This window comes from Silurus meridionalis, chromosome 13 (genome assembly GCF_014805685.1).
Source record: "Silurus meridionalis isolate SWU-2019-XX chromosome 13, ASM1480568v1, whole genome shotgun sequence".
Lineage (NCBI taxonomy): Eukaryota > Metazoa > Chordata > Actinopteri > Siluriformes > Siluridae > Silurus > Silurus meridionalis.
The window spans coordinates 29,380,277-29,405,276 of NC_060896.1; the positions used below are offsets into that span (position 1 = coordinate 29,380,277).

The window sequence follows — 25,000 nt, forward strand, 5'->3', positions numbered from 1 at the left end:
ATTATTTGTTATTTATTTCTGTAAAAACATTTTATTTGTGTTACTCAAATTCCCACCACATGGAATCAGAAATCAACCAGAGATCAACACATGGTGGTCCTTCAGGTCTGGGATTGTTTGTTTGTTTAACCTTTATTTTTACAAGCAAGTCATTAAGAACAGGTTCTTATTTACAATGGCAGCCTGACAAGTGGAATAACCACTTAGGGAAAGGGGAGTAGGGCTAAAATAAATACAAAACATTAAAAAAACCATACAAAATAACCAATTACATAAATACATTTTAAAACAAAATTATGTAGAAAAACAACTGCATATATCCGTGAACAAATATGATATCATATTTTTAAAGGTTGAAATTGGAATGAATTTATCCAGTTTGAGGGTATTTTGCAAAGCATTCCAGTCGCAAGCGGCAGCAGATTGAAAAGATGCAAGACCAAATGCAGAGTTGGTTTTAGGAATGCTTAATTGAAAATGAAGTGAGGACCGGGTGTTATATGTGACAGGCTTTAGCTGCAGCAAGTGACCTAAGTAAGGAGGTGAGTGGCCGAGAAGGGTCTTATAAATGAACGTGAACCAGTGAATTTTACGGCGATTGTGAAGGGAGGGCCAGTTAACAGATGAATATAAAGCACAGTGGTGTGTATTGAAAGGAGCATTTGTGGCAAACCTGATAGCAGAATGGTAAAGAGCATCAAGTTCTGATAGGGTGAACTTACAAGCAACCCTATATATAGTGTCTCCATAATCTAACATGGGTAGAATGGTCATTTGAATAAGAATAAGTTTGGAAGAAGTGGTGAAGGAAGGGCGGTTTCTGTAAAAGAAACCAAGCTTGGCTTTGACCACAGATTGCAGCTTTGATATGTGGATAGAGAAAGAAAGTGAAGTTTCCAACCAGATGTGAGAAAGTGCTTCAGCGCTAGAAGCATGGCCAGGCAGTTCATGTGCCAAGTGACCACTCATGACCGATCCCCACCCCGTGATTAGAGTCATGCGACAGCAGGTTATTGCCTCACATCTAAGGCTCGAAGGGGCTCATCGCGAGACCTTGATGGTGCCGAGTGGGTTTCCCTTCTATATTTTCAATATAGTTCAGAGCCACATTCACACTTTGTGAAGGTGCGTGGTGAGAGCGCAAGGCCGAACGGAAGGACCTGATACTGGTAAGCTTCGCCCCTATAAGCAAACCTTATGAACTTCCTGTAAGCCAGAAGGATGAATATGCACAAGTACGTGTCCTTTAGGTGTATCATGACAAACCAGTCCTCTGACCTGGTCTGAGACACAACCTGCTTGAGGGTGAGCATCATGAACCTGCAGCTATTGGGGCCTCCTGTGATTGTGCCTTGTAGCTGTTCTTAAATGGTGTGTAGCAGTGGTCCAGTGTCCTTTCACCCCTGGTGGGGCAGGTGATGTCCTTTGTTCTTCCTCAGGCTCTCGCTTGGCCAGCATGGGTGAGCGCATTGTACACTTGACCCTTGCCCTGAAGTCATCGAGCTTGTTCTTCAGTGACTGGACGTTGGCTAACAGGATGCTAGGTAAGGGAGCACGGTGTGCGCGTGCCCTCAGCCTGTTCCTGGTGCCAGCTCGTTTCCCTCGCGGACGCCGGTACGGGTCGCGTCCTTTGTTCTCCCTCAGGATCTCTCTCGGCCATGGGTCCGGGTTTAAAAACGGCGAAAGGTGAGTGCATTGTACACCAATAGATATAAGAGTGTCTCTGATATATCTAATGGTGTCCATCTTGTATAGATGGAACTGTAACTACTTAAATAAAAGTATAAAATAAACAAAAAAAGGGAAAACGTAGCCGGAGCAGTCGTGACGGCAGCTGACCTTACCGGCGCCATCTTGATCTTCTCCATACCACACCAGCTTTCTGCACAACCACCAATATTTTCCAGAACCCACTCAACCACCTGTACTGACCCCCACCCTGCACTGACTTCAACCTGCCCTCTGCACTGACCCCCAACCTGCACTGACCCCCACCCAGCCCCTGCACTGACTTCAAACTGTTCTCTTCAATGACCCCCACCCTACCCTCTGCACTGACTTCATCCTGCCCTCTACACGGACACCCAATCTGCCCCCTGCACTGACTTCAACTTGCTCTTTGTACTGACCCCCAACCTGCCCTGATTTTAACCCAGCTCTCTGTACTGACTCAGGATGGAGGTGTTGTGAGGACTCACGTTTTTTCTTGGTGCTGGTTTGGATGGAGGTGCTCAGAGGTCCCAGCCCAATGCTGTTGAAACCTCTTACTGTGATGTGGTACTGCGTGTTCCCCTCAAGTCCTGAAATCAACATCAACGTCTCATTTCCCACCGTCCTCTTTCTCTTCACCGCTTCCTCCTGCTCCGAATCCCTCCAGTAGTTCACCTGTTAAACAATAAAAACCAGTCTGAGTACCGCTATATTCAGAGAGAGAAAAGGAGGAGAGAGAGTGTGTGTGTGTGTGTGTGTGTGTGTGTTTGTGTAATGACGTGTGTGTGTGTGTGTGTGTGTGTGTGTGTGTAAAGGCGGCATGTGTAATGGCTGTGTGTATGTGTGTGCATGTGTGTGTTATGGCTGTGTGTGTGTGTGTGTGTGTGTGTGTGTGTGTATGTGTAATGGCTGTGTGTGTGCATGTGTGTGTGTGCATGTGTGTAATGGCTATATGTGTATCTAATGGCTGTGTGTGTGTGTGTGTGTGTGTGTGTGTGTGTGTGTGTGTGTGTGTGTAACAACTGTGTGTGTGTGTGTGTGTGTGTGTGTGTGCACAAAAAAGTCCAATTAAACACATTCACTGAATTTATAAACACTCTAAAACAATGAGATTCATACACACCAACATTCATTCTGACTCTTAATACTGCTGCCCCCCAGTACCCAAGTCCCCGTCCCTTCGTCCCCCTGCTTGTTTTTACCTCATATCCCTGAGGTCTTCCTGGACCAGGGGTCGGTGCTTTCCATGTGACCTTCACCTCAGAAGAAGAAATGGCAGATGCTTTCACATCACTTGGAGCTTCTCTTGGTTCTGTGATTGAAGGTAAAGAACTTCCTCAAACTAAATAAACACATCAGAGTTAAAATACATTAATCTTCTCCAGCTGGAAAACACCAGAACGTGCAGATCCAACACGTTATCTCAGGTTAGTCTTTTGAAAGACCAACCGCATCTCCTCATACACACTAATGAGGTAAACATGGGACTCACATCAGTTCAACATGGGCGATTATGTCAGTTTACCATGGCGGCTCAAATTAGATCAACACGGTGTTTACATCGTTTCAACATGGTTCTCACCTTAGGTCAACATGACGCTCACATCAGGTCAACTTTGCGCTTACATCAGGTCATCATGGCGGTCACGTGAGAACAACATGGAGCTCAAGTCATTTCAACATAGCGCTCATGTACTAAGAGCGCTATGGGTACTAAGTTTCAAATAGACTACAAACTACTGCTACTCACTTATAAAGCACTAAATGGTTTGGCTCCCATGTATCTCTCCAGTCTTCTAACACGCTACAATCCGTCACACTCCCTGAGATCTCAAAACTCTGGGCTTCTAGTAGTTCCTAGAATAGCAAAGTCCACTAAAGGTGGTAGAACATTCTCACATTTAGCTGCTAAACTCTGGAATAGTCTTCCTGACAGTGTTCGGGGTTCAGACACACTCACCCAGTTTAAGTGCAGATTAAAGACATATGTTTTTAGTGAGTTCTACACATAACACACATCACATCATAACCTTGTGCTCCAGAACATCTGATCACATCACATTATCAACTTGTGCTGTTAATATCATGAACAGCAGCTACGCTAATTCCTCTCCACTGCTTCTCTTTCTCTCCCTATCCCAAGGCTTCCTGAGGTTCCTCCAGCTCCAGTCACGTCCCACCTCGTGAAGATTATGGACTTTAAAGAAGTAGATGCCGAACTCGCAAACATCCTGAACCATCTAGAGACGTACCAGTGCCAATTGGATCCCACTTCATGTGGAGTTTTGACATTGGACCTCCTGAAGTATTTAAAGGCTCTGGCATTAAGAAGCTGATGCTGGATCTGTGATAATCACAAATGTTGAGCTCAGTAGCTCCTAGTTTTATACCAAAGACTGTAGAAAGAACATCACTTATAATCTTATACTCCAGTAATTATGTTAGTTCTCACTCTTCAGTGTTCTGTAGTGTTGAAAGAATTATGATCAAACTCTTGATGTCACCCAAATGAGGATGGGTTCTCCTTTTGAGTCTGGTTCCTCTCAAGGTTTCTTACTCATAACATCTAAGGGAGTTTTTCCTTCACCACAGTCGCCACGGCTGCTCATCAGGGATAAACACACACCATTCACCTTCACTGTTGATTTCTGTAAAGCTGCTTTGAGACAATGTCTGTTGTCCCCAACCCTAACCCTTGACTTGACTCATGTTAGGTAAACATGTTTCTCACATGAGATCAACATCAGTGTTAATTTTGTTTAAGAATACATTTCGTCAACAATATTTTTTCCACTAATAAAAATTCGACGAAACTTAAAACTTCAGCTGTTAATTAAAAAAACAATGATATCAATTAATTGTTAACTTTTGTTAACTAATAAAAATGAGCTGAAAAAGGGTGTGGTGATTTAGGAAATGATCCAATCAGACTGAAGCGCCTCTGTGATAGGCTCAGGTGCGCACATTCGCCCGCTCTACCTGCCACACACACCTGCTGCATGCTGCACAAAACTGATCCAAAGTACAAAATTAAGGGTAAAGAACAACAAACCAAGGAGGAAGCGATAGGAAAATGGATTGGATCCACAGGACTACCAGTCACAACAACTTTGTTCCAATGATGGAGACTGGAGCTAAAAGGGTAACTGTTACAAAGAAAAGCAAAATAAACTGTCTAATTGACAAACATCAAAATAAAATACACACATTCATTAATTCTTGTTTCACTTGGAGAAGAGTTTTTTATTTAAAAAAAGATGTATCAGGTCACCATATTTAAATGTGTCTGTATTGCAATTTTAGACTTTAACAGGTTTTTCTCCATTTATATATATATATATATATATATATATATATATATATATATATATATATATATATATTTGAGTTTGGAAATTAGAGAAATAGTTAATGAATTACAATTGAACAACATTTTAGTTGACTAAATTAACTACATTAACATTGTACATTTAGTCAACTAAAATCTTATGGTATTTATTTGATTAAAACTAGACAAAAACTAAAACAATCCCGATGACTAAAATATAACTAAAACTCAAACTAAAAGACTAAGACTAAATCTGATCAACACGGCACTAATGTCAGATCAACACCATAAATACACACGTCCCAGAAAAGGCTATATTTCTCAGCTAGCTGCAGCTCCAAGACAGAACATCCTTTTCTGAATGTTCTGAAATGTTCTCCTCTGTATCCTTACCTCCTTCTGCTGAGAACACAGTGACCACTGTACTGAAGGGGCCGTCTCCTTTGTTGTTGTACACGCCCACCTTCACCTCAAACGGTGTGAGAGGAGGAAATGTTTCGTCCCGGTACTTATACGTGGTGGAGTCTGCTGATGTCACCATCTTCTCCTTCCATGCTCGAGTCCCATTAGCACGAAAGGCCACGATGTACCCGAACCCATCTCCATTCTGGAACTCTTCTGAAACTGGCTGTAAAAATAAGTGAAGAAGTGTACACTGAGGAAGAGGGATATTTAATTCTGTAAGCTGTTCAGAGCTTGTAGACCAGCAGTGATGTTAGAAAAAACTCATGGAAAATAAAGCTGAGATTATAAAGCAGAGCAGGAAAGTGCATTTCATGGTCATGGATTTATCACTCTTCAATATTTTGTCACAATTTACCCAAAAACTTCAATGCCTGTAAAATTGCTTTTCAAATTAAAATAAATGTAATAATTGAAAGATTTACAACAGTGTTCAGGTCAGAGAAGATCCACATCGTGGTTCCTCAACTAAAGCTCTGCTACCATCACATTCATGTCATGTTCAGGAACAAGCTGAAGCTTTACACTACACACAAAAAGCGATGAACATTTTTCTTTGTTAGACAGAAACCAGTATATGGAATGGATTTGCATCAGAATGTCACGACGTCCCCTGTGGATTCCACAGATTTTCAGTTGTAATGAAAGAAATCAGTTGTGAATGTCACATCACACATCAATTAACGCTCAGTGTGAGTAAACGCAGGCGATGAGATGAAGCTGAATCACACACATGATGGGGATTTAAAGGGATGATGGAAAAAAGCTTCGTTTTACTGCTTTTGGAAACCATCTGTGAGAAAACATTACCCACAATGCTGTGCAGGCCAAACTGGATCAACGCAGATTCATTAGCATAACGTTTTTACACTTCCTTTTTTTTTTTTTTTTTTTTTTGAGTTTTTACTATAGCATGAAGAGAAAACAAACAAATATCGAACAAACAAATACATAAATGTTTTTTATATTTCCCTAGTTTCTCCTTTAAAAGACAATCTGCTATTCATTTCCTAAACAGGTGACATGAGGACACACATCTCCACCTGCTCGCTGTTTCATAGCACCAAATGTAATCTATTAAAGGACGCAGAAATGTAATTAAAATGTGATCTGGCAGAATGAAATCTTGGCTGAATGTAATAAGCGACAGACACCTGCACTCTTGCTCGCTCTCGCTCTGTCATGCTGTAATCTGTGTGATTTGCACATGCTTCAGTATAATCACGGCCCCTAACGGCTGTCACCAAATGAGCCGTCACTTCTCAGAGGAGCAACTGGATGGAGTGTGTGACAGCTTCACTCTAAACTCCACCAGGACGTGTTACCATGCTCATCTAATTAACTCGCTGCAGCTTCTCCCGTCATGCTGACATGTTCGCCTGCTCGCTTTAAACCAGCACGGAGAAACCAGACAGCGGTGATGAGGATGTGCAACTAGAGCCGTGGAGAAGGCAAGAGAACAGCACAGGAACACGTCCCTCAGAACTCCAGGTGAAGTTTGGAGTCTGTTCCTTTAATGATGCACTGCACACTTTAACGAGGTGCACTTGATGGGTCTGTTCAGCCATTTATCCTGTTTAATAAGAAGAACTCCTTCTCTAACAACAGCTGCTGCTCTAATAAACACACCAAAACACATGTTCCTTCTCCACCATCACTGAGAAACTACTGAAACAGCTGACGACCTCTAATTTACATTTTTATTGTTTTATTTATGTACATTATTTCACCAAACCTCAAAGTACCAAACCTTAAAGTACTAAAACTCAGAGTACCAAACCTTCAATATTACACCACTGTGTACCAAAACCGATTACTTAGTACCATTTAACACACATCGGTCTGTTTGATGATGTTTACTGGTGGATCCAGTAACAATTGGAGGTTGGTGATCTGATACCAATAAACTCTCGAAACTCCTCCCAAAGTTCTGAGAGTGAATAGAGAGTGAATAAAGAGCGAATAGAGAGTGAAGAGAGAGTGAGGAGAGTGAATAGAAAAAGAATTTGTATAGCTGTAATAAAATAAGTCACAACAAGATTTTTAAATATAACTATGAATAGATATAATATATATAATATAATATAAGATATTATATTATAATATAATATAATATAATATAATATAATATAATATAATATAATATAATGTGTTTATCTGTAGTAAATATAAACTGTAATAGTTAGTAGGCTGGAAGAAGAAGAACTCCAGTTCATGCTGCTGGAGGAAAATAATCACCTGCAGTGTTCAATCACTGAAATGTTATATTTCTGTACTCTGTAATGTTCCAGATGAAAATTACCACACCTGAAACACGTCTGACTGCCAGTGTCTTCTCCAATCGAACATTAAATACCCTCATGTAGAGCTGCAGTGTGGGTACAGACTCCTACAACAGACTGACGTGTCCATTTATAGACCTCATCTTTATCTTCATTCTCAACTTTATAGTCATCATCTCCAAATTAATTCTTATCATCCTCGTAATTATTATCTTCATTATTATAATGAAATGAATTAACACACAAACTGTTTTTGCTAAATTACTTACAAATGCCAAGGAATAGAAATGTCATTTAGAAATGCATGCATGTTTGGTCAAAATCTGCTCCTGATGGCTTGCAGAGAACAAGGAGAACTTTATTCATAAAACTAAATCTAATTAAAGTCTCACATTTTTATTAGGTCACCCTAACCCAACATTTCACTTTTATTTACTCACTCACCTGCTGCAGTTCACACACACACACTCACACAAACACACACACTTTAACATCAGTGTGTTTATGAAGAAATTGTTGTGTCTGTGTAGAGAGCCCAGCAGTGTAGAACTACTTCAGCACAACGGACAGTTCTCTGTCAGAAACACTTTGTTGTAATGAATTAATGATGATGATGATGATGATGATGATGATGATGATGATGATCATATCATTTGATGATGATGATTGTGCTAATAGAATTTGAGAAGAATTATAAACAGTGAGAAGCTCCAGTAATCTCTCACTGAGGCACAGTTCCCTTCACATGAAGGTTATCTGGATGGTGATGGTTGTAGTCAGTGTAGTTATTAATGGCTGGAACAAATGGCCATCATTTACAGACCACATCTGTTCCTCCTCTTCACTTAATTGCACTTTAACTGCCCTCAATTTAGATCCTCCAGCTTTGTTCATTTTTTATGCATTAATGCTCACACTGAGATTCCCACTGAGAGGCTCGATGCCAAAGGTGCTCTCTCAGCTGAGGAACATCTCATCCTGATATCCTTTTAACACCATGAGATTGATTAAATTTTGTCCATGAATTGTAAACGGTGAGACTGCTAGCAGATGTTCCAGGCGGAGGAATGTGTTTACAGAGAAAACTCTCTCAGAACTGAAGGTTAATTACAACATTCTGCACTCTTCTGAGACTAAAGTTCTCATTTATTCAGTTTCTCCTGCAGCTTCTGATTCAAGACAAAGACAACCTCGAGACAAGAGGAGACAGGACATCATTACTGATGAAGACTTCAGAACATTTCACATGTAACGTCTTTGGTTAGAATAACATGAGTTATATCTGGTACCAGATGTTTTATCTAATCTAAGACATGATCGGACTGAACTTATTATTCCAAAATATAAATCTTTATCATTAGAAGCAGCTCTGTGAGAAGAAAAGCTCATCATCTAAATATCACACTGCTGAGTTCAGGATGAATTTAAAACTGTTCCAGGAAGTGCTGAATAATTTGCTGCTATTACACGAACTCTGGAAAAGCAGTATTTACTGGACGTCTGGCTTTGGCTCAAAACACTCAAGTCAATGAACAGCATGAATTCATTTGGACAGGAGCACTGTGCCTTTTATACTACATTCATTAGCATAGTGTGAGCTCTCAGCAGGCTTACCTCCCAGGATATGACGAGTTCATGCCTACGGCCGTTCCCTCCACTGACGTTGGCTGGAGCTACTGATGGAACTGCAGACGAGAACAAGAGAAAAGGAGGAATGTGCATCATGACTCATCAACACCATGAACAAAACAATGAATAAAACCTCATTAAACCCTGAACAGATGCTCACAGCTCCACCTTCTCTTTGAACAAAGATCCAAAGAAGTTCCCAAAGATCCATCAACTTTTACTTTATTTACAGACAGTTTGGTTGTATTGGTCTGGCTGATTGTGAGTTCTGAGAAAAATGTAGAGAAAAGTGACACAACACTGAATCTCTTTGCATCTCATGTGTTCAACAAATGTTCCTCCTTACAGATAATCAGTGAACACAATGAGGAGCAGAATCTGTGGCACTTTAGAAAAGCAGGACAGAAATAAAAAAACATGCAGAGATCAGGAGGTGCAATCACAACTTTCCTGCAATCTGGGCTTCAAATATGGTTTGGACTCACTAAAGCTCTGATAATGATATTTATTTTCTGTTTTTACAGATTTTCTGATGTACAAGAGAGAAGCAGAAGGAATGCGGTATGTGTTTCCTCTACACTGAGGTTCCATCTACAACGAGGCTTTAGATCGCCACTAGTCCGATATTCTGCTGATATTTTGCTTGTGGGTTAAAAGGACCAGCAGACAAACACCAGTGGAGAACAAATTCATGTTTATTGGACTTAATGGAAGTGACCTTGAAAAATGTGTTTGTTCTCTGGGTGAAGCTTGAAAATCTAATCCATCAGCTGAGTTTAGAGTCGAGTCAGACACGATTTAATCCTTTTTTCCTTTAATTAACCCTCTATAAATCTGTACTTTATATATATATATATATATATATATATATATATATATATATATATATATATATATATATATATATATACGTATATACGTATATATAATATAATTACAATGACGTTCCTTGGACATGGATTTATCTGATGTGAGAAATGACATGTAACAAATGATCATGTTTAAATAATTAGCTGGAATATCTAAAAAAAACAGCTCATGAAGGAAATCCATTGAGAATTAGATGTGAAGTAAAAAGGTACCTGCTTCTTTGGTTCGGATTGGCCTGGATGGTGCACTGGGGTCTCCGGTACCGATAGCGTTGGTGGCCACGACCCGGAACTCGTATTCTACCCAGGGGTTAAGCTCCACCGAAATAGCAGACTCCATATCTCCAGTCACTGGGTCTGGATCTGTGAAGACAGTACTTTATCTCTCTGAGGATGCAGAGGTCAGTGGAGCTGGTCCTTACCATCATGTTTCAGTTTTCATGTTTCATCTTTCAATTATTTTTATTCAGGGCCAAACACTTGCTCTACAGCAGATTTCTGATCATGTATTAACCCAATCCTGCTACAGAACATATACTGCTGCTTTTCTGACTTATGTTCTGCTTCTGTTCCTCTCTTTAGCTTTCTTCTCATTTTAGCACTAAAATGTCTAACCTCATATAATCTCATTACAGCTTTTATCTCTAATGCTCTTGTACCAGTAAAGTCTGAACTACACTTAGAACAGGTCTGTTTAGTAATTAATGTTGGGATGTGATTTTAAAGAGCAGAAATCTGAATCTGAATCTTCTGAGCAGGACATCAGGCTTTACTGCTGCCACTAAACATCATTACTTTTTCTTTCCACTGTTATTGGGGAGTGTTTTCACCCTGTACTTAAAGTGTCCTTCATCACTGGGCAGCTGGAGCTCCTGTCTCTGATGAGCTCCGGGATAAATATGTTCATGTGTAATTTCCTAATAAGATCACTCTCCTCCCTTCTCCACCAGCTGGACTTCTTATCAAAGCCAAGACAGACTTTACTTTCATCTTTGTGTTCCTATTTTAGAACTCATTTCTAAATCTACTCCAGACTCCTGCAGTTCTGCTTCAAACCATCTCACCTGCTAAAGGCTACATAACCATACAGTCAAAGGTCATATTTATTCCAGTTATTTTAAATTCTGGGCCTAATATACAGTGATAAATGATCCGGTCCAAAAGAACCAGTGTGGTTCTTCCCCCAGGATTCAGAGAAACAGCACGTTGCCAAGTCTGCTCTCTGCAATGATCAATATCCTCCTATTTTACTATGTTACTTCTGACACTCGACATCACAACACACGTCTTTCCTGTTCATCACCTGTCAGAGTATCTCCTGCTTCCTCCTCTTCCATTTTACTCTGATAGCCATTACAGTGTTATCACCATCACAGTCTGTGATCAGCAGAGTACACATCCTCTTTCACTTTATCTCCATGTAGAGATAAACTTCAGATACCACCACTCCAGCCTCACTGGACTCAGGTACTATTGCTTTATGTTTCCTGGTCTCCAGATCCATCAGTCCAGGCTTCTTGTTCTCAGGCACTTCTGCTCCAGCCTTCACCTAAGATCCCTTATTTTCTGTGTTTCTTTTTCTTTCATTTTTTTCTCCTGATCTCCTGCAGCCTGTAACACCAAACTATTCTCAGTTATTGTTTCAGGCTGAGAAAAAAATGAAATCCAGTCCAGAGCTTTTAAGGATGATTTGATGCTAATGATGATGAACTAACATATCCCCCAAATCTTCTCCAACATGCTTTAGCTGAAGGTGTGGATTCTTAAGTGTTTCCTTATCCTCGCCTCCCAGTGTCTGTATATTTACAGTCTGTCCTCCAGACACCCTCTCTGTACAGAGGACCCCCTGAGCATATCCTTCAATAACGCTCCGCCTTCCTCCATGCACTCAGTCCATCTCGCCCTTCAGCCACCAGGAATATCAAGTATAAAACCTAATTCTTACCTCTGTTTTCCTGTTTCACAAAACTGCCCTGAATTTCCCAAGTAAAAAGCAAAACCTTGGTAGGAGGAACAGGAGTGTGAACAGAGTGAGAACTTTCCTATAAATACATAGTTATTTCCACCACCAGCACTCTTACATTTACCACACACACATTTTCACACATAAATACCACTTTCTCTCTTTTTCATGGCTTTTCATGAAGTTCGTCTCTCGTCCCCTCAAACATGAGCCGAGAACATCGCAGGAGAGCGAACAATCAACAAACTCATTCCCTCTTCTCACTGCCTTCTCACTCAGTGCTTAGTATTTACTCAGCTCTTCTCATCTCCAAACACACACACACACACACACACACACACACACACGCACACGCACACAAACACACACACACACACGCACACACACACACAAACACAAACACGCACACACACACGCACACACACACAAACACACACACACACACACACACACACACACACACACACACACACACAGGTTTGCACACACACACAAACACACACACACACACACACACACACAAACACACACACACACACACACACACACACACACACACACACACACACACACACACACACACACACACACACACACACACACACACACACACACACAAACACACAACACACACACACACACACACACACACACACACACACACACACACACAGGTTTCCACCACACCACTCCATCAGTTATCTGGTAGCTGTGATTAGAACAGATTGAATTAGTAGAAAAAAGGTAAATATGAAGCTAAATTAGTGTTTATTGGAGAATTACGGGACGTTTTAGCGTTTAGCTACACAGTGATTTAACTCCTCCCTGGCTGATTAAAACATGTTGGACTCACTTATGTCACATATGGCTCCAAAAATAAGAGGATTATTATAATTTTAGAGCAGCAGGAAGGTTCATTTAGTAATAACCCTAAAATCCATCTGCTGTAGGAGCTTTAATCCAGTGGCCTTTCCTCCAAACAAAACCGATTTTTAATAGAAGGCCTCTGAGCTAAACACACACACACACACACACACACACACACACACACACACACACACACATATGTATATATATATATATATATATATATATATATATATATATATATATATATATATATATATATATATATATATATACGCACACACACACACATAAACACACACTCGTGGTGTCTGTATTGATGACCTGTTCTGACGGTCTGCCAGCCCAGGGAGAAGGGGCTGCGAGCCTGCAGGTTGTAGGTGCTGATGGGACTGTGGTTGTCTACACCATGACTCCAGGACAGTGTAGCTGTTGTGTCAGTGATTTCCTCCACAATCACCACTCCAGGAGCTCCTGGGGGACCTGGACACAAACACAATCACAAAATAAAACATGACCACATCGATCTTACATCAAAATTCCATGTAAATCCTGTTCCTCAGAAGGATGGAAAAGGGGATTAGATAATAACTGATATAGTGAAGGTATCTGAGGATGATAGAGCGACGATGGTGAGGGAACGAGTATTTATGGATGATTTAACATAAATGACACCCAGAAATAACTCTTCATTAAACATAAAAAAAGCCTGATGTGTCTTTTTTGTCTTCAAAAATCTAAAATCATGGCAGATCAGAAGATACATTTCAGTGAAGCTTCTGCAACTTTACTACATTTATTTTAACATCTGAACCCTCCTTACTTACTATTCTTCTTCTCATTATTATGAGGTGGTAACATAAAGTTTGGAGAATAATGGTGTAGTCGGTGCTGTTCTGACCCACGTGCGTTCCCACGTCTGCGATTTCATCATGGACAGCAAGTTAGAACAAAGATGACAAATGTAACATTTTGCATGAAACTGGACAAATCTGCCACAGAGACGTTTGACGTGACGTATGTTCGACATGTGGTGACGCTGCGACGAGTCGTTCGAGGAGGTTTGAGCATCACTTCAGTTTCAAGAGCTGAAGAACATCACTGGAACATAACGAGAGATCAGGACCTTCAACGATCTCAACCCCGATCTCAAAATGTGGAAACTTGGCAACTTGTGCATGATGATCGTCGGAGAACAATCCACGTCACCCACCCTACTCACCAGATTTGGCTCCTGCGGACTTCACCCTATACCTGAAGATGAAGATCCAGCTTGCTGTTTTGACACCGTTGTGGAGGTGCAGTGCGAATAAGATGCTCCACACGCTTTGAAAAGAAGATTTCCAGGACACGTTCCAGAAGAACACTGGGGGCGCTGTTTTGCTGTGCAAGGGGACTATTTTGAAGATGATCGTGTGGAAATGTAGATAAATAACGTGTGTATTTCTTGTACACAGAGTGAATCTTCAAACTTTTTCATACAACCTCGTATTTATATTCTGACGTTAATGTCGAGGATGAGAAGTGTGAGGAACATTTAAAAAATGTGTGGAGGGATTTTCTTTCCTACACTACAAAAAACACAAAAAGACCATTTTCTCTCACTTCCCATCTCTCTTCTCTCTCTCTCTCTCTCACTCTCCTCTCTCTCTCTCTCTCTCTCTCTCTCTCACTCTCCCTCACTCTCTCTCTCTCTCTCTCTCTCACTCTCTCTCTCTCTCTATCGCTCACTCTCTCTCTCTCTCTCTCTCTCTCTCCTCTCTCCTCTCTCTCACTCTCTCTCTCTCTCTTCACTTTCCCTCTCTCTCTCTCTCTCTCTCTCTCTCTCTCTCTCTCTCTCTCTCACTCTCTCACTCTCTCCTTTCTTTCTTTATATCTCTCTCTCCTCTCTCTCTTCTCTCAGTGAGTGAGGAAGATGAGTTTGGTGATGAAGGTGTGTTTGTATTTATATTCCAAACGTGTTGCCTGAAGCAGGATTTGTATTTTCAACATAAACGTGGTGAGAGTCTCGTTCCTCTCAGATCCTTCAGGAATCATGGTCATGCTGCTACAAACTGCTTACACACATTTGGAGCTCAACATCATTCCAGCTTTGACTTTTACTTCAAACACCAGCAGGAAAAATCCACCTGCCCTGAGGAGTGAACTGTTTATACATAAAACAAAGACATGAACACATGCTCATAAAAACATGCGCTAACCATACGTTAACCCTACGCTAACCCTACGCTAACCTTACAAAACCTACGCTAACCCTACGCTAACCCTACATAACCCTACGCTAACCCTACGCTAACCTTACAAAACCTACGCTAACCTACGCTAACCCTACATAACCCTACGCTAACCTTACAAAACCTACGTTAACCCTACGCTAACCCTACATAACCCTACGCTAACCTTACAAAACCTACGCTAACCCTACATAACCCTACGCTAACCCTACGCTAACCTTACAAAACCTACGCTAACCCTACGCTAACCCTACGCTAACCTCACAAAACCTACGCTAACCCTACGCTGACCCTACGCTAACCCTACGCTAACCTTACAAAACCTACGCTAACCCTACGCTAACCCTACATAACCATGCTCATATTCCATCCTGGTTAAACTCTGAATAAACACTGAGATTAAACTCATATTACATTTATATTGAACAAAAATAAAACATTTAGTTGTTTTATTGTTTTAATGTAACACACACACACACACACACACTGCACAGAAGTGGTTGAGAAATTCCAGCTGCTATTGTGTATTAATGGTTATTGTGTGTGCTCTGAGCTCGAATCTCCTCACGTTGCTTCTCTGCTTCTCCTGTGGCTTTTAGGTGCTAAGTGTTTAGCCTTAAGTCTTTAACACATGAAGATGGTGTTCCACATAACAAGCTCACCTCTGACGAGCAGCTCGGCTTCGGCGAGGATCGTGTCAGCACTCGTCTGAACCCGGCAGCCATATTTCCCAGCATGCATCAGGAGGATGTTTCTGATCATCAGATCCATCATAGAAGACTGCTGAATAAAGAGAGAATGGGATGAAGACACACTCACACAAAGAGACAGTAGAAGGTCGTGACACCTGCAGAATGGACTGATTTTCCTGCCTGAACGCTCCTCAGTGCACCATCTTCTCTCTGATTGCTCTTTTCCTCTCCTCTGATGCTGCTGTGTGTGAATGAAGTGAAACTTGGTGTAATTTAATGTCCACAGGCAGCTGTTGAGCACCAAGACTCATTACAAAATATTAATCAGGAGCTGCGAGAACATTTGATCTGCTACAGTGAAAGAACATATCTGTCTCTTTATCTGGAGTCTGACTCAGGAACACTGAATAAAACCTAAACCCCAGTTCATCACAAGCTCCTTACACAATCACTCACGTTCAGTAAAACTTCTAGAAGAGTAGATTTGCTCGACCTACTGATATGTTTATTAGGAGGTTGGAGGAAACTGGAGAACTCAGGCCCTGATCACTGCTCATCTATTCTTATTTATATTTCATTTATTGAAGACTGGAGTGTGTGCAGAAGGTTTTACAGAGCGGAAGTGTGAACGCTGTGTGTACAGTAGGAACATGTGGGAATGTTTCCTTAATGTTTGTATTTGAACATAAAGAGAACATTGTAACGGAGATCAGTGGAACTTCAGGAGGCACAATGAGATTTCCACACATTCTTTACTAAGCATTTTTCAGTCCACAGCCTCAGCGTTGTGTGTGTGATTGCTCCACAGTGTGTGTGTGTGTGTGTGTGTGTGTGTGTGTGTGTGTGTGTGTGTGTGTGTGTGTGTGTGTGATTGCTCCACAGTGTGTGTGTGTGTGTGTGTGTGTGTGTGTGTGCTCCACAGTGTGTGTGTGTGTGTGTGTGTGTGTGTGATTGCTCCACAGTGTGTGTGTGTGTGTGTGTGTGTGTGTGTGTGTGTGTGTGTGTGTGTGTGTGTGTGTGTGTGTGTGTGTGTGTGTGTGTGTGTGTGTGTGTGTGTGTGTGTGTGTGTGTGTGTGTGTGTGTGTGTGTTGCTCCACAGTGTGTGTGTGTGTGTGTGTGTGTGTGTGTGTGTGTGTGTGTGTGTGTTGCTCCACAGTGTGTGTGTGTGTGTGTGTGTGTGTGTGTGTGTGTGTGTGATTGCTCCACAGTGTGTGTGTGTGTGTGTGTGTGTGTGTGTGTGTGTGTGTGTGTTGCTCCACAGTGTGTGTGTGTGTGTGTGTGCGTGTGTGTGTGTGATTGCTCCACAGTGTGTGTGTGTGTGTTGCTCCACAGTGTGTGTGTGTGTGTGTGTGTGTGTGTGTGTGGTGCTCCACAGTGTGTGTGTGTGTGTGTGTGTGTGTGTGTGTGTGTGTGTGTGTGTGTGTGTGATTGCTCCACAGTGTGTGTGTGTGTGTGTGTGTGTGTGTGTGTGTGTGTTGCTCCACAGTGTGTGTGTGTGTGTGTGTGCGTGTGTGTGTGTGTGTTGCTCCACAGTGTGTGTGTGTGTGTGTGTGTGTGATTGCTCCACAGTGTGTGTGTGTGTGTGATTGCTCCACAGTGTGTGTGTGTGTGTGTGTGTTGCTCCACAGTGTGTGTGTGTGTGTGTGTGTGTGTGATTGCTCCACAGTGCTGTTATTAACACATGTATTGGGGCTGAACACTGCTCTAATCTCATCTATAAAAAAGACGAGTGAGTTGGAGCTGAGCTGCATCACTCCTACTGACACTGATGGGGGATAAACAGCATTTAGAGTCAGTGGAGATGTTTAACGTGATCAGAGAAATGATGAGGAACATCAGCTGACCTGCGCTAGTCTCCTTACACAGTTCCAGGTAAAAAATCTCTCAGAACACAAACTCGTCCCTTTCTTACCGGGTCTTCAGATAAATAATTAAATAAAGATTAGAAAAAAAACCAGAAGATCTGCTGCAGGTATCAGCCACCATTTCTACTCCTCTGATCTTCTGAAATCTCAACCATATCCATGTGGGATTTGATCTCAGTTTTTTATTTCACATTCTATTAAATTCACATGTAAACTATAAGAACCCTTAAAGAAACTGTAGTAGTTCTCCAGTCCTCTGTCCTGCTCAGGGTGGATCTGGGGTCCACAAAGAAATACAAAGTGACTAGTTTTGAGACTTGTTGTGTAACACACCAACAGATGGCAGCACAAGGCTGCACGCAAATTCACAGGGAGCACTGGCCCTCATAATTCAGTGTGTCAAAAGACATTATCCTGTGTACATCTGAAGAGGTGTAACTGGTGCTGTTCTGACCACGTGCGCACCCTGTCACCGAGCTCCTCCTCACACGTGAGTTTCTTCACTTCCACACCCAACCTACTGTCCAGATTCGGCTCCTGCGCACTTTGCTCTCTTCCTGAAGATGATGAAGATGAAGCTCACTGACTGCCGTTTTGACACCGTTGAGCGAATCACAGAAGGTGCTCTACACACTTCGGAAAAGAAGACTTCCAGGACATATTCCAGAAGAACATTGAGAGCAAGGGGACTATTTTGAAGGTGATCGTGTGGAAACGTAGATAAATAAAGTACTTTCTTTTTAACAGGGCAAGTCTCCAATCTTTTTCATAGCACCTCGTATTATGCACTGGAAAGGAAAATATCCTGTTTAGGACATCAGTTACCACCATGTACACCCCAGAGGTAGTTCAGAGTAGAAATCATGTGGGTCTGTGGAGCTGGGAGAAGATAACACTTCCCTCTGCACCATAGTGTCACAGAGCTAATGTAAATCAAATCTACATCTAAACATTGCAGAAAGCTGATTACAATGTCACGGTCTTCTCTTCATAAGATCATGTACAGGAGCACAATGTTCCCCAATGGTCCATCAGGAGGAACCCTGGGCTGAGGAATACGATCATACCATTCACTGTGGGTCTTTAATCTCAGGTGACACGTGGGCCTGGCTGACATTTCAATCCATCGATTTTCTTTTAAACTCCAGCACAATCTGCTGCTACATGCTAACAAGACAGCAGAGAGAAGAACTTGAGATGAAACTGGTGACAAATGATTTTTAGTGGATGAATATAATGAAGAAAAGTATCCATCTTCCACAAATTAGACAACTAACACACACACTGAGTTCCTCTGTACCTTCTCCACCTGTTGCTGCTGCATTTCAGGTTCTTCAATATTGCAGTGTAGCGAAGTGTGTGAGAGTGTGTAGGTGTGTAGGAGTGTGTTGGAGTGCGTGGGAGTGTGTAGATGTGTAGAAGTGTGTAGGAGTGTGTGGGAGTGTGTAGGAGTGTGGAGTGTGTAGGTGTGTAGGAGTGTGTGGGAGTGTATAGGTGTGTAGGAATGTGGAGTGTGTAGGTGTGTAGGAGTGTGTGGGAGTTTATAGGTGTGTAGGTGTGTGAGAGTGTGTAGGAGTGTGTGCAAGTGTGTATGAGTGTGTAGCAGTGTGTTGGAATGTGTAGGGTGTGAAGGAGTGTGTGGGAGTGTGGAGTTGTGTGGGAGTGTGTGGGAGTGTATAGGAGTGTGTAGTGTGTGGGAGTGTGTAGGAGTGTGTGGGAGTGTGTAGAGTGTGTGGAAGTGTGTGGGAGTGTGTTGGGGTGTGTAGGTGTGTAGGAGTGTGTGGGAGTGTGTAGGAGTGTGTGGGAGTGTGGGAGTGTGTGGGGTGTGTAGGAGTGTGTAGGTGTGTAGGAGTGTGTAGGAGTGTGTGGGAGTGTGTAGGTGTCTAGGAGTGTGTGGGAGTGTGTAGGTGCCTAGGAGTGTGTAGGTGTGTGTAGGTGCGTAGGGATGTGTAGGAGTGTGTGGGAGTGTGTAGGTGTTTAGGAGTGTGTGGGAGTGTGTAGGTGCGTAGGAGTGTGTAGGAGTTTGTAGGTATGTAGGAGTGCATGTGAGTGTGTAGGTGTGTAGGAGTGTGTAGGAGTGTGTAGGTGTGTGGGAGTGTGGAGTTGTGTGGGAGTGTGTGGCGGGAGTGCATAGGAGTGTGTGGGGTGTGGGGTGTGTAGGAGTGTGTGGGAGTGTGTAGGTGTGTGGAAGTGTGTGGGAGTGTGTTGGGGTGTGTAGGTGTGTAGGAGTGTGTGGGAGTGTGTGGAGTGTGTGGGAGTGTGGGAGTGTGTAGGTGTGTAGAAGTGTGTAGGTGTGTAGGTGTGTAGGAGTGTGTGGGAGTGTGTAGGTGTCTAGGGTGTGTGGGAGTGTGTAGGTGCCTAGGGTGTGTAGGTGTGTGTAGGTGCGTAGGGATGTGTAGGAGTGTGTGGGAGTGTGTAGGTGTTTAGGAGTGTGTGGGAGTGTGTAGGTGCGTAGGTGTGTAGGAGTTTGTAGGTATGTAGGAGTGCATGTGAGTGTGTAGGTGTGTAGAAGTGTGTGGGAGTGTATAGGAGTGTGTGTAGTGTGTAGGTGTATGGGAGTGTGTAGGTGTGTGTTGGGGTTGTAAGAATGTGTTGGAGTGTGTAGGTGTGTAAGAATTTGTAGGAGTGTGTAGGTGTTTAGGAGTGTGTAGGTGTGTAAGAATGTGTAGGAGTGTAAGAATGTGTAGAAGTGCGTAGGTGTGTAAGAATGTGTGGGAGTGTGTAGGTGTGTAGGAGTGTGTAGATGTGTAAGAATGTGTAGGAGTGTGTAGGTATGTGGGAGTGTGTAGGTGTGAAGAATGTGTGGGAGTGTGTAGGTGTGTAGGAGTGTAGATGTGTAAGAATGTGTGGGAGTGTGTAGATGTGTAAGAATGTGTAGGAGTGTGTAGGTATGTGGGAGTGTGTAGGTGTGAAGAATGTGTGGGAGTGTGTAGGTGTGTGGGAGTGTGGGAGGTTCAAAGCGGCACATTCCACAGAGACGCCCTTTTGGCTGTTTCTGAGAAACTGCATGCTGCTCGGTCAGCCAAGCTGTCATCTGTACTTATCTTCCTGGACCTTTCAGCAGCATTTGACACAGTCAACCACAAGACACTTTTGTCAACCCTCAAGAGCCTTGGTATCTGCGGAACAGCATGGGAATGCTTCCTACCTGGAAGGTCGCTCATACCAGGTAACATGGAGGGGATCCACATCTGCCCCATGCAGACTCACCACTGGTGTCCCACAAGGCTCTGTACTTGGTCCCCTCCCTTTCTCCCTTTATACCCACTCCATTGGTGAAGTCATATCCTCACATGGGTTTTCTTATCACTGCTATGCAGATGACAACTCATCTTTTCTTTCCCTCCATCAGATACCACAGCTTCCACTCAGATCTCAGCATGCTTGTCAGACATATCTTCATGGATGAGTGCTCACCAACTAAAACTCAACCCCAGCGAAACAGAACTGCTGGTCATCCCAGGTGATTCATCTCCAGGTCAAGATCTCCAAATAACACTTCATGACTCTCTGCTCTCCCCTTCAGCCACTGCTCATAACCTTGGAGTAACTATGGACAATGAACTGTCTTTCTTCCCACATGTCGCTAATGTTGCTCGCTCTTGTCAATTTCTTTTCTATAACATCCGAAGGATTCAACCACTTCTGTCCATACAGGCTGCCCAGGTGCTTGTTCAGTCTCTTGTCATTTCAAGACATTTCAAGACTCCAAAACGCAGCTGCACGACTTGTGTTCAATCAGCCCAAGTTTTCCCACACCACCCCACTGCTGCGCTCCCTTCACTGGCTTCCAGTAGCTGCACATATCAGATTCAAAACACTGATGCTTGCCTACAAGGCCAAAAATGGACCAGCACCATCTTACCTCAGTGACCTCATCACATCTCGCACTGCACCACGCTGTCTGAGATCCTCCAGCACTGCTCGACTGGTACCACCTTCTCTCAGAATGAGAGGTAAGTACACTTCAAGGCTCTTCTCTGTTCTGGCACCGAGGTGGTGGAATGAACTTCCCCTAGATGTACTTACAGCAGAGTCCCTGATTATCTTCAAGCGATAACTGAAGACCTACCTCTTCCTGAAATACCTAAATTAGCACTTTCCAAGTTTGTAGAATTTGAGTTATATTTATATTAAGTTTGTAATCTTGCATACCAGTGTAGATTTATTTATTACTAGAGATTTAAAGCACTTTTGTACGTCGCTCTGGATAAGGGCGTCTGCTAAATGCCGCAAATGTAAATGTAAATGTAAATGAATGTGTAGGAGTGTGTGGGTGTTTAAGAATGTGTAGGTGTGTGGAAGTATATGGGAGTGTGGTGGTGCTGGAGATGCCATGTTTATGATCCGGACTGACTGAGGTCTCCCAGCCAGGAAGCCCAGGAACCAGTTACAAAGGGAGGTGTTCAGACCCAGTACGCTCAGCTTCTTGATCAGATGCAGAGGGATGATTGTGTTGAATGCTGAGCTGAAGTCTATGAACAGCATTCATACATATGAGTCCATATGAACCCTAACCCTTGTCCAAGTAGGTGAGAGGCAGATGAAGGGTCGTGGAGATGGCGTCATCTGTGGAACGATTTGGACGATATGTGAACTGCATGGGGTCCAGTGAGGGTGGTAGTTGGGTCTAGATGTGCCTTATGACGAGCCTCTCAAAACACTTCATCACAATGGGTGTAAGTGCGACAGGACGATAGTCATTGAGGCAGAAGACTGTAGACTTCTTTGGCACGGGGACAATGGTTGTCATCTTGTGCCACAGAGGAACAACGTTGCTGCTCAGGGAGATGTTGAAGATGTCAGTGAAGACATCCACTAGCTGTTCTGCACATTCCCTGAGCACTTTGCCAGGAATGTTGTCTGGTCCAGCAGACTACAATGGGTTAACTCTGCATAGAGTTTTCCTCACTTCAGCTGTGGTTAGACAGAGCACCTAATCACTGGGAGGAGGGGTGGTCTTCCTCGCCGCCATGTTGTTCTGCACCTCGAACCGAGCGTAGAAGTCATTCGGCGCATCTGGAGGCTTGGCTCCTCCAAGTTGTTGAAATCTCTGCTGGTTGCGGTTGAGGTGGGGGCGGGGCTTCTGTGTGGGATTGTGTAGGTGTGTAGGAGTGTGTGTGATTGTGTATGAGTGTGTGGGAGTCTGTAGGTGTGTAGGAGTGTGTAGGTGTGTATGAGTGTGTAGCAGTGTGTGGAAGTGTGTGGAAGTGTGTAGGAGTGTGTAGGAGTGTGTGGTGGGAGTGCATAGGGTGTGTGGGAGAGTGTAGGAGTGTGTGGGAGTGTGTAGGAGTGTGTGGGAGTGTGTAGGAGTGTGTGGGAGTGTGTAGGTTTGTAGGAGTGTGTAGGAGTGAGTAGGTGCGTAGGAGTGTGTGGGAGTGTGTAGGTGCGTAGGAATGTGTGTGAGAGTGTAGGTGTGTAGGAGGTTAGACAGTGGTTAGAAAGAGCACCTAGTCACTGGGAGGAGGGGTAGTCTTCCTCGCGGCATGTTGTTCTGCACCTCAAACCGGGCATAGAAGTCGTTCAGCGCATCTGGAGGCTTGGCTCCTCCAAGTTGTTGAAATCTCCGCTGGTTGCGGTTGAGGTTGGGGCGGGGCTTCTCCCGGTATGCACTCGAATGTATGTGTAAACAACATCTAGCGTGTTTTCTCCTCTGGTTGCAAAGTCCACATTCTGGTGAAATTTAGGGAGCACAGTCTTGAGATTTGCATGGTTGAAATCTCTGGTGACAATAAACAATCCGTCAAGGTGGGTGTTTTGTAGTTCGCTAATGGTCCAGTAGAGTACACTGAGCGCTTCCATAGCATTAGCGCTAGGTGGAATGTACACTCCGAGCACAATAGCGGTGGTGAATTTCTGGGGTAAATAAAAAGGTCTACATCTCACAACCATAAACTCCACCAGCAGTGAGCAGTAGATGGAAATAAGGACAGAGTTTTTACACCATTCGATGTTGATGTAAACACACAGACCACCGCTGCGAGTCTTACCGAACAGAGCTTAATTTCTGTTGGCACGAAATGCGGCTAGCCCGTCCAGCTGAATGGCAGCGTCCCGAACTCTGTCACTCAGCCACATCTCAGTGAACACAACAGCAGCAGTGTCTGTACTCACGCCGAGTAGCTTGTTGGAGTCTGATGTAGTCCAATTTAGAATAGAAAATAGTCTTTATTCGTCACATATACATTACAGCACAGTGAAATGTGTTTTTTGCATATCCCAGCTTGCTTAGCAGCTGGGGTCAAAACGGAGGGTAAGCCATGATACGGCGCCCCTGGAGCACAGAAGGTTAAGGGCCTTGCTCAGGCGCCCAAGTTTGGCAGCTTGGCGATACGGGGGCTTGAACCCCCGACCTTCCAATCAGTAACCCAGCTACCACTCCCCTTATTGTCCAGGGAGCAGACATTTGCCAGCAGGATAGATGGTAGAGCAGGTTAGCTTTTAGCCTAACAACAAGGAAAAATAGATTCTGCCGCAGATCATCATTTATTGTGTTATTGGGGTTGTTTCTGTGTTCCTGGAGTGTTTGGTGATGGTACACAAGTACACTGGTTGCTCAGATGTCCATATGTTGTGTAAGGAGTCCATATGTCGGGCTATAAAGTGCCGTGCCACCATCTTGGCCATCTCCCTCTCCTGTGTAGGTGTGTAGGAGTGTGTAGGAGTGTGTGGGAATGTAGGAGTGTGTGAGGTGTGTGGGAGTGTGTGTGAATGTAGGAGTGTGTAGGTGTGTGGAAGTGTGTGGGAATGTAGGAATATGTAGGTGTGTGGGAGTGTGTGGGAATGTAGGAGTGTGTAGGTGTGTGGGAGTGTGTGGGAATGTAGGAGTATGTAGGTGTGTGGGAGTGTGTGTATATGTTTAGGTGGGTGGGAGTGTGTAGGTGTGTGGGAGTGTATAGGTGTACTAGTGTGTGTGTGTGTGTGTGTGTGTGTGTGTGTGTGTGTGTGTTTTATATTTGTGTGAGGTTTATGGGGAATCATTACTGATATGTTCAAATCCCAAAAATACACCATGTGCTAGTTGAAATCAAGGTGCTGATTGGTTTGGAGAAAACTCAAAGCTGGCGGAAGATGATTTTTAGGGTGTTGAGAATGGAAT

General features: G+C 43.2%; 1 protein-coding gene across 2 annotated transcripts in view; it reads right to left on the reverse strand.

The window, feature by feature from the left end:
* Window positions 1-25,000, reverse strand: part of cntn5 (contactin 5) — a 116,806-nt gene that overhangs the window by 3,245 nt on the left and 88,561 nt on the right. The window contains exons 15-21 of one of the 2 annotated variants that reach the window (XM_046865003.1): window positions 16,007-16,124; window positions 13,435-13,593; window positions 10,494-10,643; window positions 9,397-9,467; window positions 5,432-5,666; window positions 2,913-3,022; window positions 2,199-2,385 (exon numbers count right to left, since the gene is read on the reverse strand). In XM_046865003.1, coding sequence (XP_046720959.1) covers window positions 2,199-2,385; window positions 2,913-3,022; window positions 5,432-5,666; window positions 9,397-9,467; window positions 10,494-10,643; window positions 13,435-13,593; window positions 16,007-16,124 — 1,030 coding nt within the window. Of the gene's footprint in view, window positions 1-2,198; window positions 2,386-2,912; window positions 3,023-5,431; window positions 5,667-9,396; window positions 9,468-10,493; window positions 10,644-13,434; window positions 13,594-16,006; window positions 16,128-25,000 lie in introns of both variants that reach the window. The other variant, XM_046865002.1, reaches the window with a different exon arrangement.